This window comes from Calidris pugnax, unplaced genomic scaffold (assembly GCF_001431845.1).
Source record: "Calidris pugnax isolate Ruff unplaced genomic scaffold, ASM143184v1 scaffold44, whole genome shotgun sequence".
NCBI classification, from domain to species: Eukaryota; Metazoa; Chordata; class Aves; order Charadriiformes; family Scolopacidae; genus Calidris; species Calidris pugnax.
The window spans coordinates 23,649,809-23,664,445 of record NW_015094506.1 but is presented as its reverse complement, the minus strand read 5'-3'; the positions used below and the strand labels follow the sequence as shown (position 1 = coordinate 23,664,445).

Sequence of the window (14,637 nt, the reverse complement as noted above, 5' to 3'; positions counted from 1 at the left end):
GCTTCAGGTTCATCACTGGCAAGAGCCAAACGCTGCCGTGAGACCCACACCTCTCCTATCAAACGGCCGAGCCGCTGTTTGAAAAATTTCAGGATGAAATTCTGCTTTTCAGCTGCAACAAGGCAGATCTTGCTGAGCTTTAAAAAGCAGAATTTCCTGCTGAAAGCTTTCAGATGAACTGTTCCATTAGGAAAAATAAATATTTAATTCCATGCCAGAGAGCCTCAGCCATGGCCTGCCTGCTTTGTGCTACTCCAGTTCATTATAAAAGGCTCAATTCTCTAGAGCTCACCAACCTGCAGAAGTCCTCCAAATCTGGTCTCGTAACAGCTGAGCCACTGAATCCTGATTACATTTGTCAGTCTTGGCTACATGACTTCTCCTCCCATTGCCTGGCACTCTATCAAAGTATCATTTCACACCACCCTTAAATTACTTTCATATGCCTATTTCTGGATGTAGTCTCAGGGATGCCTACCTTTCCTTCAGCTAAATTTTGGTGGCATACCAGAGCTTTGTCACGCTGCAGGTAAAATATTCTGAAAACTCCCCACATTTCCCCCAACTCGGGAAAGGACGCTGTAATTAGGGCAAAGAAACAGAAGCCAGAGGACTTGGATCCCCCCCCTGTCACGACTCACTGTGCGCCTTAATTTCCTGTGCCTCCCCTTTTCCAGGTCTGGAAACCAGACATTGTGCTTCCCTACCTCTATATAAACAATCTGAAATCCAATGCTGCATGAGGGCCAAATATGACTGCTGCTTGACGCCACTGCCTTTACTCCCAAGTGCCAAACTTCCCAGATGGCAGCATAAAGACATTGTTCTTTAATGCTGGTTTCTGTGCAAGGTGCATCGTCCACGTATGGACAGAACAAATCAGGGAAAAACACCAGGAGATAAAGCACTGGGGATCTCTCTGGGAAGAGAAGGAAGAGATGATTAAGAGGAGGAGGCGCAATGGAAAGCCAGTTGTAACATATGTTACTTCCTAATAATATTCAGGGCTCTTTTTGCCAGTATCTCTAAATGGAGGTGGCTGGTGCTCTGTCTTTCCTCCTCCTGCCCTCGTACATTTCTGCTGAATTTAGCTGTGAAGGGAATATGGAAACAAAGCCAATTTTTGCTTCTCTTTTGCGAAGCAGTTAAGAGATCCTGAAACGTGGATAGCATATGAACTGGATGTCATATTCCAGAATTCAAACACGTACAGACACACTCCACGCAAATCAGAAAAGCCCATGAGAAGCTTTGGTTTATACACACAGACAAATACTGCAGCGGCAATTGGCAGAGATGATACTGCTGAGATACTGTGCTGCAGCCATTACGTACCCCAGAAACGCTGGGTCTCAGCATGCCAGAAAGAAAAATAAATAGGTAGAATTGCATCATTTCGCTGGCACTAAACAAATCCATCACCGTGATGAGGGCAGAGCTGCTGCCTGCCTGGCTGAGGAGAAGAGGAGCAGGTCCCAGGTGAGGGATGTCATGCATGCAAAGGCGGGAGAAGGAAGGTACTAGATTGACAGCAAGGAAATAGGAAGAAGGGGCTGTCTGTAGATCTCCCCCTTTTCCTCGGGGCCAGAATCTTTCAGCAAATTTTTAAAGTCTCGAAGATGTTCTAGGCAAGGTAAATTTAGTAATTTGGTTCCTTCCTAGCAGTATTGTGTCATTTGTCTCTTACACTGCTATAAAAAGCAATAAATTCAAGGTCAAATACTGGGTATGCTTAAAACTCCAGCAGTGGACGGCTCTTAGCATTTGGGCCATGGAAGCAAAGCCGCCTCTTTTTGTGCTGTCATCAGATGGTTTGCCCTTGCTTAATATTTTATAAAAAAATGTGTCTGTTCCTTGACACAGGAACAGGAAAGCAGTTACAGAGGGCAAAAAAAAAAGCAAGCTTTGCATGTTTCTTGTTAACAATGCATTCAAATCCCTTTGGAAGGCTTGATATCCTTCACTGCAAGGTCTCTGGTGGTCAAAAACTGGAATTGTTTGTGACGAGTCAAGTCAAAATGATGGAGGCATTTAAGACTATCTCTAACACAAATACTGCATAATCCCTTTGTTATGCCATCATTTGGGAATGCACACTGTCATTCCTGCCATTATTGGGTGTTTGCACAAAATCATCACAAAGAATTAAGAACTGGAGGTGAAGGGGCAGACAGATGGAAGCATAAAGCACTCTTCCAATCGCGCTTGGCATTTTCCAGCTTAAGAGCTGACCTGGTATCCTCCGTGTAACACACGGGATACTACGCTACCATGGAAGACTTCCAGTGCTCCCTTCTGGAGAACACAGATTTACATCAGCTTCTGTTTAGACAGCACAGAATCATAGAATGGTTCTTAAAGATGATCGAGTTCCAACCCTCCTGCCATGGGCAGGGACACCTCCCACTAAACCAGGTTGCTCAAAGCCCCATCCAGCCTGGCCTTCAGCACGTTCTAGGCCTCAAGGGGAGCTGGAGCACACGAAGGTGAGCAGAGATGGGTGTTTGTGACAGAATGATGAGGCTACAGGATAACCATAGACCAGGGAGTGAGAAGGAATTATCAACGACATAGACAGAGGGATTGAGAGCCCCATCAGCAAGTCTGCAGACGACACCAAGCTGTGTGGTGTTGTCAGTACACCAGAGGGACGGGATGTCATTCAGAAGGACCTGGACAGGCTGGAGAGGTGGGCCCAGGTGAACCTCATGAGGTTCAACAAAAGCAAGTCCAGGGTTCTGCACCTGGGCCAGAACAATCCTCGGTATCAATACAGACTAGGGGGTGAGGTGGGGAAGAGCAGCATGTTACCTGGATTGGACCACTATCAGAATGGACAATTTGGGAAGAACAAATAAGCACACTAAGTGTATTTGTTTCTCTCCCACAAATCAGATAGTTGAGCCTTGGCTGTTTTACCTCAGGAGATGAGGACAGGAAAGGTTTGATGTATATATTGGAGTCGTGCACTTTCAGGTCATGGTCTCCCAGTCCTCGGGTCACTCCAATTGTTGCCATAACCCGAGCCTGAAAATAAAGAAAAGCAATAGCACCAAATCTTGTTACATGCACTGTGTCAACAGGGAAAGAGATAAAGTTCCTACTCCGTAACTGCTACTGTTAGGGATGAATTCCCTTTTCTCTCCCAGAAACTCTAGATTTTACACAGCTCATCTACTTCAAAGCTTTTCACATTCATGTCATCTCCATTTCCCTCATTATTCCAAGCTTCATATTCATCCACACCCCAGCCTGCATGCACCCCTCTTAGACTGTGGCCACCTGGGCATGTAAGGGACTGGAACTGTGGAAACCTAACCCCAGTCGCCTCACTGTCCCACACCAGTCTACAACAGCATCCCTTCAGCAAATTATACTGTTAGTAAACAGGTTTTATAAGAAGGATGAGCAGCCTAATTACACACCTAAGAAACCTGTGGCCTCTTCCTATTGACATACTGTTGTATATTCCCCCCACTATGGAAAAGTGCTAAAGGCCACCTTAAATTGCTGAACACACAGGTGACAGTGGCACTGACCACAGTGCTATCCTCTGTGGAGAGCCAGTCTAGGACAGGTCTGCTGTTATCTCAGGTCTACCACTTCCTTCCCCAAGCACCTTCCTCTGCAACACGAGCTGTTTCCCAAGAGGTCCTGGGCTCTTCTTCATTAATGCTTGTCCAGAGATTGACCAGGTAGAAACGCCTCACGAAGAACCTTGCTCTCTGCGTATCGTTTCCCCCAACTCTAGTTTAGATGCAGCAGCTTCTGAACAAGAGAGCTCGCAGCATCAATAACAGCAAGTAACTGACTCAAAATTATTTTTGCCTCACTAACCCCTGGCTCCACAAGGCAATAAGAAAGTAAATTAAAAAGATGTGCATGAAACATTTTGCAAATAATTATAAACCTAACCAAATTCAGAGATAAGCTGCAGGTCTGAACCTTCAAAACTTGGACTAATTTTGAAGAGCGTGTATTTTTGCACTGAGATAAGAACCTAATGCAGCAGGGGAGCACTATTTAGAAACACAGCGAGCATACCAATATCGGCAAACTGACACCACTGCGTCCTTATATTGATCCTACTGCTGCATCCAGCTAAGCTTGCTGGGATCAGCACTAATGATCTCACTGTTCTTAATCACAGAGCTGGAAACAAAGAACACCCAAACAGAATGGTTCGTTTCCCCCCTTCAAGAAAAACTATCAGCATTCACACATTAGAAAAACTCAACAGTGAGTTCATGTACACTAGCTGAAGAAGATACGGTTAAGGCGTGTTACACTTCCCAAATCCTGCCCTGATCCCCCCTCTTCCTAAATTAGGGGTTTGCATCTCAAAGTGCTTTAAATTTTATTAAATATCTTCCTGCTTTGTTTTCAGCAAACGTGAGGTATTTTGCTATCTTCATCCAGCCTAGTTATATTTTACAACGAAACAAGGTACGTTTTAAGTCAATTATTTAAGACTGTGTCACTGCAGTCTACTTACAGTGAAAGAAAAACAAAAGCAAACTGAACAGCAAATGACTATGTTTGCTATAAAAATGCTTTTTAGTATGTTGAGCTCTCCCCGCAGCCCCCCAGACACGAGACTGATTTATGACAGAACCAAGATATTCTTTCAAGCTGTCAAAACGATAAAATAGAGATACTGAGTGGAAAACACTGGACTGCCACAGGCTAAACCGAGTGGTAAACAGCACAGAATTCCTTCTTCCTTTGGTCTGAGGAAAGCAAATGTGCCCACCTTCTTGCCTTCTCCGTATATAAGGGGAAACTTCAAGTCATCTTCCTCAATGGTTTTGTATGCCCTGTGGGGGAAGGACAAACAACATTTATAAAGCTTGCACTCAATTAGTGACCCAGTGCCCTGAAACAAGCAGCTGTGATTTAAAAAACAAAACAAAAAAAACAACCCCGAAACAAAACAAAACAAATCATTATTTTTCCTAGGGACCAAGATGTAAATTTCTTCTTCTGTGGAAAGACTTTCTCTAAAGAATCATCCATTTCACCAAAAGGAAAAGTGAACACGGGGACATATCTAACATGCCAAGCTACTCCTATTGTTTGCAAGGGATAAGAGGTGTACTGGAATAACACCCTAATTAGGTAAGATATCGTTGGCTGTGGCTGCAGCTATACCCTAATACAGTGTCATAAAAAGACCCCCCAGGAAAACAAAACACAAACCCCACCCCCAGACCCACTGAGAAGCTAACCAAAGACCAGATTCACACTGTTAACGTGAAACGGTGAGCCATGACAGGAGGTGTACACAGTCAAAGTGTGAAACAGCTCCGAGATCCTGTTCTCACCTTTCAGGACCACTTAAACCAAGACAAGCTTCACGTGCTGAAGGATATTTAGTGCTCATTTGACCTTGACTGCAACAGTCAAGGTTGTCAGAGATTTCACATTTCACAGCAGTTTTCCCATGGCCAAGAGACAAGGGAAGTAAACACTCATGCTCTGATTCTGTTTACCACATGCCTGTGTTACTCTACCTTTTACACATCCAGCTGTTGACACTGATGAGGTGAGAAGGCGAGAAATTTTGCCAATGAGAAATAAAAGAAAAAAAAATATAAAAAAATAGATGGCTGTCATTCCCATAAGCTGTAGAGTCCCTTGGTTTGTGTAACACATGATCGAGCTGAGGTGCCAAGGAGCCTCTTTGTTAAAGTACATCACCTCACAGGGACACACTTCCCTTCATAACACAAAATCGTCCCTCCCCAGCCCTTCCCTGCATGTTGTCCTTCCCTCCCAGCCCACCCCTGCCCCCAGCCCTCGGGGGGGAAACCAAAATCGTCCCCTGAACACACAAGTCAACGCTCCCCACCAAAGCAGCCAGCCCCATGGCTCTCCAGCCGGGCTGGCTGCCTGAGCTCCAGGGACTCGCATTCGATCAGGTTTAAGCAACATGAAGGCTGTGACACAAACCAGCAGGAAATTAAAAATAAAGGGTGAAATCCTATATTGTAATCGAGCTGCCCCCTGCTTCACCAAAATATGGCATAGACCTGGGATCAATAAATGCTGTTGTATTACATAGGTACACACACTGCATCACCTAGGCATGCCTCAGACTTAAAGAAAGTAGCACAGATATTTAAGCCTCACCTTTACATAAGCCAGTAACCACAGGTAAGGCCCATATTAGGTTTTGGGTGTCAGGGGAGGGGGGAAAAAAAAGAAAAAGCAACCAAAATGCTAAGAAGAAACAGTAGTGGAGGACTTTTCTCCCATACTACAAAACATTACTATGTGTGAAATCCCAGGATTTCACCTCAGAACCAGGTGAGATTTGCAAAACACAGTGGGTGCTTCATGGGGGACCATCTTGGGTATATAACCATGATACTTGGGCATACCTCTAACAGATAATACAGAGAAGGCATTTAAATGGCATTGTGTACTGAGGAGGGGAAACAGACTAGCTCTTAAACCAAACAAAAAGGCACACATCACTACAAGTAGCCCACAGGATAATACTTCCCTGATGTTTAAATCCTGGAATAGTGCTTTGTTGGGAAGGATGAGTGAGTCAGGGACTTTGCTCATGTTTCTTCCTTTATTTCCAATGGGGAATAGCTGATGTCTCTGCTTCACTCACCATCTTGGATATGCTGGTTTGAATGCAGAGGAGGAATTTTACCATCCCTGACCGCTTGTGAGCATGTCCCAGAGCTTCCAGCTGGACCCACGGTGCAGGAAGCCCTGTCTGAACTCTTTCCTATTGCTTGTATAGAGCCAGTTGTGCTCTGACACCAAGTAAAAAGAAAAAAGTATCAGCTGAGTCCATGTTGGGCATCAGAGTCAAATGACTAATGAAACCACAAGGCCAACAAGGAAACCATTCCTACTGTATTTTCAAGTTGTTGTGCATGTTTGTTACAAGTAACAAACATGACTAAGTTGATGTGACTTAACTGTTCGCAACCTCCTTTTTAAAGGAAAAAGCAAACCCATTCTTTACCCACAAACTATATTATCTGCAAAGTAACTACAAATATTTAAGACCAAAGCTCTCACTTTACATTGTCCTGTAAGTGGCCAAAAACAAGGACCAAATTTTCCTCCCTCTCTCCCCTCCTTCCTTATATTCTCCTGCACAGCACCTCACACTGACTGCGCTTTAGGAAGAAGGGAAAAAACAAGGGGTAAAAATGCATTATTTAGGCCAGTGTCCTTCAAAAGAACGGTCCTCATTGCCGAGTCCAGCATCTTTTGTGGCACCACCATAAGGACCATCGTCCCTGGGGCCTTCAACTATGACAAGACAGTGCAAGGATGCTGGAAGGGGCCATGTTGCAAGGGCTGAAGCTAACTTGTTTCATCAGCAGATTAGGAAGGGCAGCTGGCTAGCCTATGACCTCCTGAAGCTATGTGACTAAGGGAGGACCAGAGGAATAGAGTGATTTGTTTTGTAGTTTCTCACGGCAAATCCCCTCTTGGGCTCAGAACTTGGGTGTCAAGACTCATCACAAACATGCTTTTTCTGTTGATGTTGCTATTGCTTGGAAAATTATCAGCGCTTGAAAAAACAATGCCCAGAACTGCAACCGCAGCAGTGGGGCTGGCACAGACACAGCAAAGCAACCTGAGACACTCCAGAAAAGTACCTACGTCCATGCATTACCAGTGAAACAGAATGAATAATATATGAGCGTGCAGTTTGCTGCAAGAGAAGGACGAAGGACAGCTTTTCAGCTAGCAGCTCAGCAACTGCACTGGGGAGAAGGAAGGAAGCAAGCTATGAAGTTCATTTTGATTTATGCCCTACAAAACCTCCTGTACTTTGTACGTGTGCTCATTTCACACAGGCTACAACCTTCTGGACTATTTCACTTGATTTTATGTAATAAAGTTGCATTTATACCTTCCTGTGCTGTTTAGAGCATGCTGTATATAAAGATATAATATGGCAGTAGGTATATCAAACACAGACATACGGAGAACCTGAGGGGGTTTTTGGCTTTTTTAGTGCCAACATGGCCTTATTCAGCCATCTACGTAATTCAGCCTTGCTCACTGTTTTAACAAACTCAAACATAGGGTTGCAACCCTCCGCTTCTCCCCACCTTCCTCATCCGCATCCTAGAAGGTCTCAGTGACCAGAAGGGCATGACAAGACAGGTTACAAAGACGCTATTACTTGCTCCTCTGAATGAGCCTAAATCCTGTCAAGTGCTTCTGCCACGTACACCTCTATTTTTCCAAATGGAAAAAGAGGGGAGAGGAGGGGGGAGTCGAAAAGTCAAGCTTGTGCCCAGCTAGATCTAGCTGCATTTTTTTTTCAGTTAACTTCGTTTCTTCTTTTCATTTCAAAAGAATTATGAAATGCTACTGCTGTCCAAAAATACTGAACTAGGGCTTGACAAATGTACCACCCACAAAGTTACATTTGGACTCAGGACCAACATTTTGGAAAACGGGGCCAAATCGCACCGGGAGCCAAGAGAGATGTCAGAACGAAAGAACTAGGACTGACATGATGTTACTCATATGCTAACTGGAATCTGCTCTAAATACGTGGTGAAGAAAATCACCAGAAGCTGCTAAATGCACAAGACAATCTACAGAAGAAATTTCCTAGAGTGCTGAGGCCATTAGCAGTGCTTTAGGCACTCTTTAAATAAAAGATAATAAAAGTTACCTGCATATTGCTGGGTCAGAACTTGAAAAACTGGTCAGCTCCCAAATACAGATTTCTGAGCCAAAATCCTAGATAATTTCTTACATGTGTTATGCATTCTCCTGCCATATAATTTGTTCTTAAAATTGGCCTTCTGAAAGCACATACAAATTCACCTAAGAGTAGAAGTTGTTGATGACCAGAACCAAAATCCACATTTTCTTTTCTTTTACAGTAAACTGTTTAAGGTTACTGCTCATGAAAAGTACTGGGCTGGCATCCCCAGGCACAACAGATGGTGGTGAAAACACAATCTACCCTGACCTGGATGGCTCAGTTGTGTGAACAACAGGGGAATCCAGACTCCATGCTCTGCTTTTCCATAGCACTTGGCTTTAGAACGTTTGTCCGTATTTCACATCTCTGCTAGGGACACCTGATAGTAAACTGAGAATTAAACCTAAGGAACAGCCAAAAAAAAATCATCATCAAAGGGCTATAGCTTGAAGCACAGAGCAGAACCCGCATGTGGTAAGCAAGGAAGAAAAGGCACTACAGCTTTAATGTTGTAGTTCATACTGAGTACAAGGGTGAAGGCTCTCCTTTGAGACAGGTTTGTGGATTCAGTGTATTTCTAGCACTGCTTTGCTACCACTCTGTAAAAAAACCCTAATCCAGAATCATCCCCAAACACCCTCCCATTCCTCACCCCCCTAAAAAACCCAACAAAACTACCCCAGCAACCCAACAAATCTCCCTTTCCCCAAGCTCAGCTTCCTCTGGTTATACCAATAGAAAACCAGATTTTAATCTTTGAGCAACACAAAACTTGATAGAAACTGTTTTTTCTTCCCCTCCCACACAAGGAATCAGTGGATTGGAGCTCACGCTTTGGATAACAGAGCTTAAATCACAAACGCAAAAGGAATTGTTTGCCTGTACTGTCTGTCGAACTACAGACATCAAACCAGTATATGTGCGTGCTTACTACCAAGAAGAATAGATGTGTACTGCAGGTTAGGCACAGAGCCACTGAAAATTATACAATTTATGTCTCAATCCAGCCATAATTTTTTTTAAATGTCCTTAGACACACGTGCTTCTGCAGAGTCAGGATCTCTAAAATCCAGACAGTGCTGTCTGATACTAAGTACCCTCTAGGTAGGTTAACTTTAATGTTTCAGTGCCTCAGTATCTTTCCCTAATTTCTCGTCTGACATACAGTTTAATGAGGCAAAACTAAAGATAATAAAAGCATGCAAACTATAGTAATGTTTGTTAAGAGAAAAGATGATGGCAAATCCAAATCAATTATAGACGACTGATGCATGTGCCCATATGCACAAAACAGTTTTTAGGGAAAGATCTACTCTAAACCAAGATACTCTCATAGGATCTTTTCCAGGTAAAGAGGAACACATACAAGTTTTAAAATGTGTTTTTTCTCAGAAAATTCAGAAACCCGTTCTTCTGAACCTTAAACTGTATAAAGCTTCATTATGTAAATTCCAGTTCTGTCTACCCATCTACAAATTAAAAAAAAATTAAAAAGATAAAGTATCTGAGCATGACTTGTACACACATATGATCTCTGGCTTGGTCAAATCAGATTGGTACTTGAGTCCAGTGAGCACATGAAGTCCTCTGGACCTCCAGGGAGCCTTCATTGTCATGTACAGTTCTAAGATGGAGTCTTGACTTTGGAGTGGATGCATCCCCCAGCACCACATACTCCTGTGGAATTCCTAAGGAAAACGAACTCTATCCCTCTTGGCCAACCCTTTTTAAAGATTCAAGAACCAGCATCTTCTCTCGGGCACTTCCTGGAGTGCAGTTGATTTTTCAGTCCATTCATCTCTAATGGAGCATTAAAAGAAACTGGTGGAGGAAAAGTCAGGGAGAGGGTGGCCAAGGATCTAGAGAGGTCCTTGCCCCAAAAAAGGACAAATCAGGAAAAAAAATTAACTGATGGTATTTATAAGCACTCTCCCTTGCTGGTTTTGTGCTCAGGAGGCTGGGAGGAACAGAGCAAGTGTACTGTGAGCACCTCCATTCACTGCTTGTGACCAGTTGAGCTTTCACTACCAAGTGACAGAAACTGTGTGCAGATACTGCAGCTGCACATCAAGTGGATCCATGTTCTGCAACAATCTTTTTTTTTTCTCCAGCAAATTTGTTGGCTTGAGTGCTTCTTAAATTTTACTTCATCTCTTCTACTTTTAAAAGACAAACAGGAAGATTTGTCAGCAATTTTCTCTGGCAATAGAAGGGTAAGGGAAGTGGGCTGTTAACACCCTATGGGCTTAATGCACTGTGATGACCAGAAAAAACGTTTGTAAATTCACATTTTGCTGTATGTCTTGTTAAAAGGATGTGGTGAGGCAGATGGGAGAAAGACCGCATGTTAACCTCACAGTGCCTGCTCCACGCTTGTTAGCTGGGATCCTCTGGAAGGAAAGGAGATTGCTGCTAAGGAGGAATCGTGGAGCGAACTCTTCTGTGGAAGATTGCTGTAGTGCAGGATGGGGCAGGCAGTGAGACACAGCAAGCAGAGACCTCACCATCTCACAGCAATGCTGGAAACTCCTCTGAGGAGCAAGGGACCTCCTCTCAGCCAGGAGCACAGCCAGAAGTCAAATCCTGGGTGGCAACAGAGAGAAAGCTGATTTCTTAGGGACCCAGCCCAGGTTATGTCAAATTTTGTGCAGCTGGGGAATCCAGAGAAAGCAGGAGCAGGGGAAAAGACTTCATCTTATCAGGAGGAGGAGTTGGTTTTGCTTGGGTTTTCAGACTGAAGATTACCTCATTTCAGCTCAGTTTTTTTCTGATGAAACAGACCGGGAGCCTTTTTAGCGTTTGCAAATGCGGCACCTGATCTTCTTCCAAGGCAAAGCCCAAGCAGAGATGTGCAGCCATGCAGGGACAGCTCTTAGACACACTGCTTCCAGAAGGAAGGACGTGACTCAGACCAACCTCATGCTTGTCGGGCTCACTTGGCCCCAGAGAGGCCCTTTACGAAGAGGTTTACCCCAGACTTAAGGTTTTCTCTGTTGTTGCAGCACTCTTACTTCCTTGCTTCTGCTCTCCTCCTGCCCCAAAGACACTGGCTCAGCTCCTGTGGCACGTGTGCGCTCGGGGAACCCAGAGCCATCCGTCACTGTCAGGAGATGTGCTGTAGGCAGCAGGTCAGCTCTCACCTCCCGCTGCTCCTGCAGCGAGGGCTGCAAATCTTGGAAAAAGATGCATAACGTGCACATTGCAAACAGCCATCCATCACGGCGGAGCCGTGCCCCAGACACCCAGGCACAGCCCACAGCAAGCTGCTCTGGCTGCGCACACCCAAGGGGCACGTCCCGTCCCACTCCTGGCCACCTCGCAACGAGAAACAACAGTAAAGACACCCCCCCACTGCCATCACCCCCCAAAAAAGCAAGGCAAGTGGCTGTGGATTACAGTTACTGCCGCAAAAATGACATCCTATCTCTCCCCTCTCCTGAAAGGCCCAGTGCTGTAAAGGTGGCCCATAATCATTAAATTATGAAAATGTAAGTTGCTGGGAGGAAATTAATACCAGGCATGACTGGGGAAAAGGCTGCTTTCTTGTGAAGTAATTATGAAATTAAAATTTGATCTCTCCCTGGCGATTGTACAAAGGATACGGCTGAGGCCTCGAACACAACAATACAGCCAGGATTTCAACAGAAGCAGCACAGAAGGTTTCACTAGACAAAAAAGCTCAATTAAAAAAAAGGGGGTGGGGGGAAGGGGGGAAGAAAGGATGACTTTTTGTAAATTACATGAATTTGGCTAAAAGGCGCAATCAAGCAGGTTACGGCACAGAGTTTGCAGACTTCCAATTACTTTTTACAAGATGGAATCAAGCTGTTAGGAAATGCAGCTTATCTGAATAAGACTAATAATGCTAAGCTAATTAGACCCACAGGCATTAGCCGGCAGATAAATTCAGGCCAAAAAGAGGGACACTGTCACTTTAAATACTGCCTTGGGATCGGTGGAAAAGCTAATGAGGAGTGTCAGTTGGGGCTGTTTTATTAGGTGGTTCTCCAGAGAATATAGCCCGAGGTTTCTGTAGCAGGGCTTCTGCGCTTGATTCAATAAATCAATTTATATTAAAGGGGGGGGGCCTCCTTCATAAAGCATTTCTGTGGCATTTCTCAATCTGCTCAGGCACTCCTCGGGCAGGCTACCTGAACGCGCTGTCAAAGGACATCCAGCCCAGCAATAAAGCATGAGAGAGCAGCCGCATTGGCAATATTTGTTCAAATCAGCTCGCCCATTACCAAGCAAAACATGTACATTGGCTCTCACCGGGGTATTCTGGATCCCCAATAAGTGATTAATGGGAGCCTGGTTTTTGTGAGCCGGAGTCTGAACCGCAGACGGCAATGCACAATGAAAGCAAAAGGCATCCATCCCAAACAAAATAAAACGGCTCGAAAAGTGAAGTTGCTTTTTTTAATCAGATGCTTTGAGGCCAAAAGACATTCCCTGTCAGAAAGAAAAGGGCGAGGGCAGAGCAGGCTGGCTGTGTTCCAGGCAGTGGACAATATTGACTCTAGGATGGAATGGGGTTTGCTTAGCGCTTGCCCCAGGCCACCAGGCTCCCTGCTTTGGTATAAATGGCGTGGGTGGGCGATTCCCCAGCACGGGCTGACCCTCGGGTGGCTCACTGGGTGCCAGAGCATCCCCTCAACAGGGACAGGGAGCTGGTGGGTGGTGGGTATCACACCAGCTCAGACCGTTTTTGACGGGATGCAGCTCAACTCTGTGCGCGCTCCCGGAGGGCAAAGGAAGGCACCAACAAATCAGGTCAAAACATGGACTTGCTATCTAGGGCTCTCTTGCCACCCCAAAAAGCTAAAAGCTCTAATCCAGAAACAAGCATTTAAAGAACTCCACATCAACATGAGCAGCAGAAGGGCCACAGTTTTGCTTCAAGGAGGAGCAAGAAATTAATTTTGAAACCACAAAATCTGATGTCAGTTGGTAGCGCCTTCCGGATGCCTTTGGTTAAGTGCAGCCCCATATGGCCCCTCCGGCCCTGCGGGAGGCCAAGAGGGGAACCCTGGAAGAACTTGCCCTTGTGCCAGTAAGCCAGAAAACCAAGTGTTGGGAAGGTGGCTAGGATAGTCAGGGCAAAGTTCTTCAAAATTGTTCAACACTGGATTTACCCACGAGTAAAGAAAACCCGGACAACTACATCTTAACTTTTAAATAAAAAGCAGAGACAGAGAACACTAATTCTGCACATTCCTTTAAAGAAGCAGTTATCCTCAGGCCTGCTTATTTCCCCCCCATGTATTTCTACTGCAGGCACCCCCTTTTAGCGCTGGCAGCACTTTGCTTACGTGGCCACCGAGTCTTCCCTGATGCTTTTCTTGCCAGGACTTGTCAAAGCCGCCCAAACTACCCTCTCTCTCCGCTACAAGTTTAACCTCTGCAAGCCATGGGCCTGACAACCCCAGCCCAGAGACCCAGCTGTGAAAGACTGTCAGTAACACAGATGTCTGCCAGCAAATTACGGCTCGAGACAGCTCGGAGGCTCGTTCAGCAGGAGACACAGCTCTTAAAGATGCCTTGCCAGCTACAGTACGCCTTCTGCAATGGTTGCCCAACCACAACGCACGTGGGATGGAGGTGCAGGAGGTGCACACGGGAAGCTCCCACCTAAGGGGGATTTATTTTAGGTATGTTTAATACAGTGGATTTCTCATCCCAACTGCCCATGCAGAGAAAGCAGAAAGGGTGGGAGAGCTGGAGGGAGAAGGGAAAGACTGGTCTCAAAGCAGTTACAGGCAGCCTGGACTAGTGATGCGGTACACATTGCTGGATCAGTGGTTGTCCTAATGCTGTGGGGAAACTTGGCAGCTGAGACAAAGCCAGTGTGGAAACTTCACATGAAAAAAAAAAAAAGCAAAAAAAAAAAAAAAACAAAAAGAAAAAAAAGAAAGAAAAAAAAAAAGGCAAAA

At 45.0% G+C, this 14,637-nt stretch overlaps 1 protein-coding gene across 1 annotated transcript in view; it reads right to left on the bottom strand.

Moving 5' to 3' along the window:
- PPM1H (protein phosphatase, Mg2+/Mn2+ dependent 1H) overlaps nucleotides 1-14,637 on the bottom strand; it is a 72,728-nt gene that overhangs the window by 12,182 nt on the left and 45,909 nt on the right. Inside the window, exons 7-8 of the mRNA XM_014963331.1 lie at nucleotides 4,754-4,817; nucleotides 2,920-3,027 (exon numbers count right to left, since the gene is read on the bottom strand). Coding sequence (XP_014818817.1) covers nucleotides 2,920-3,027; nucleotides 4,754-4,817 — 172 coding nt within the window. The remainder of the gene's footprint in view (nucleotides 1-2,919; nucleotides 3,028-4,753; nucleotides 4,818-14,637) is intronic.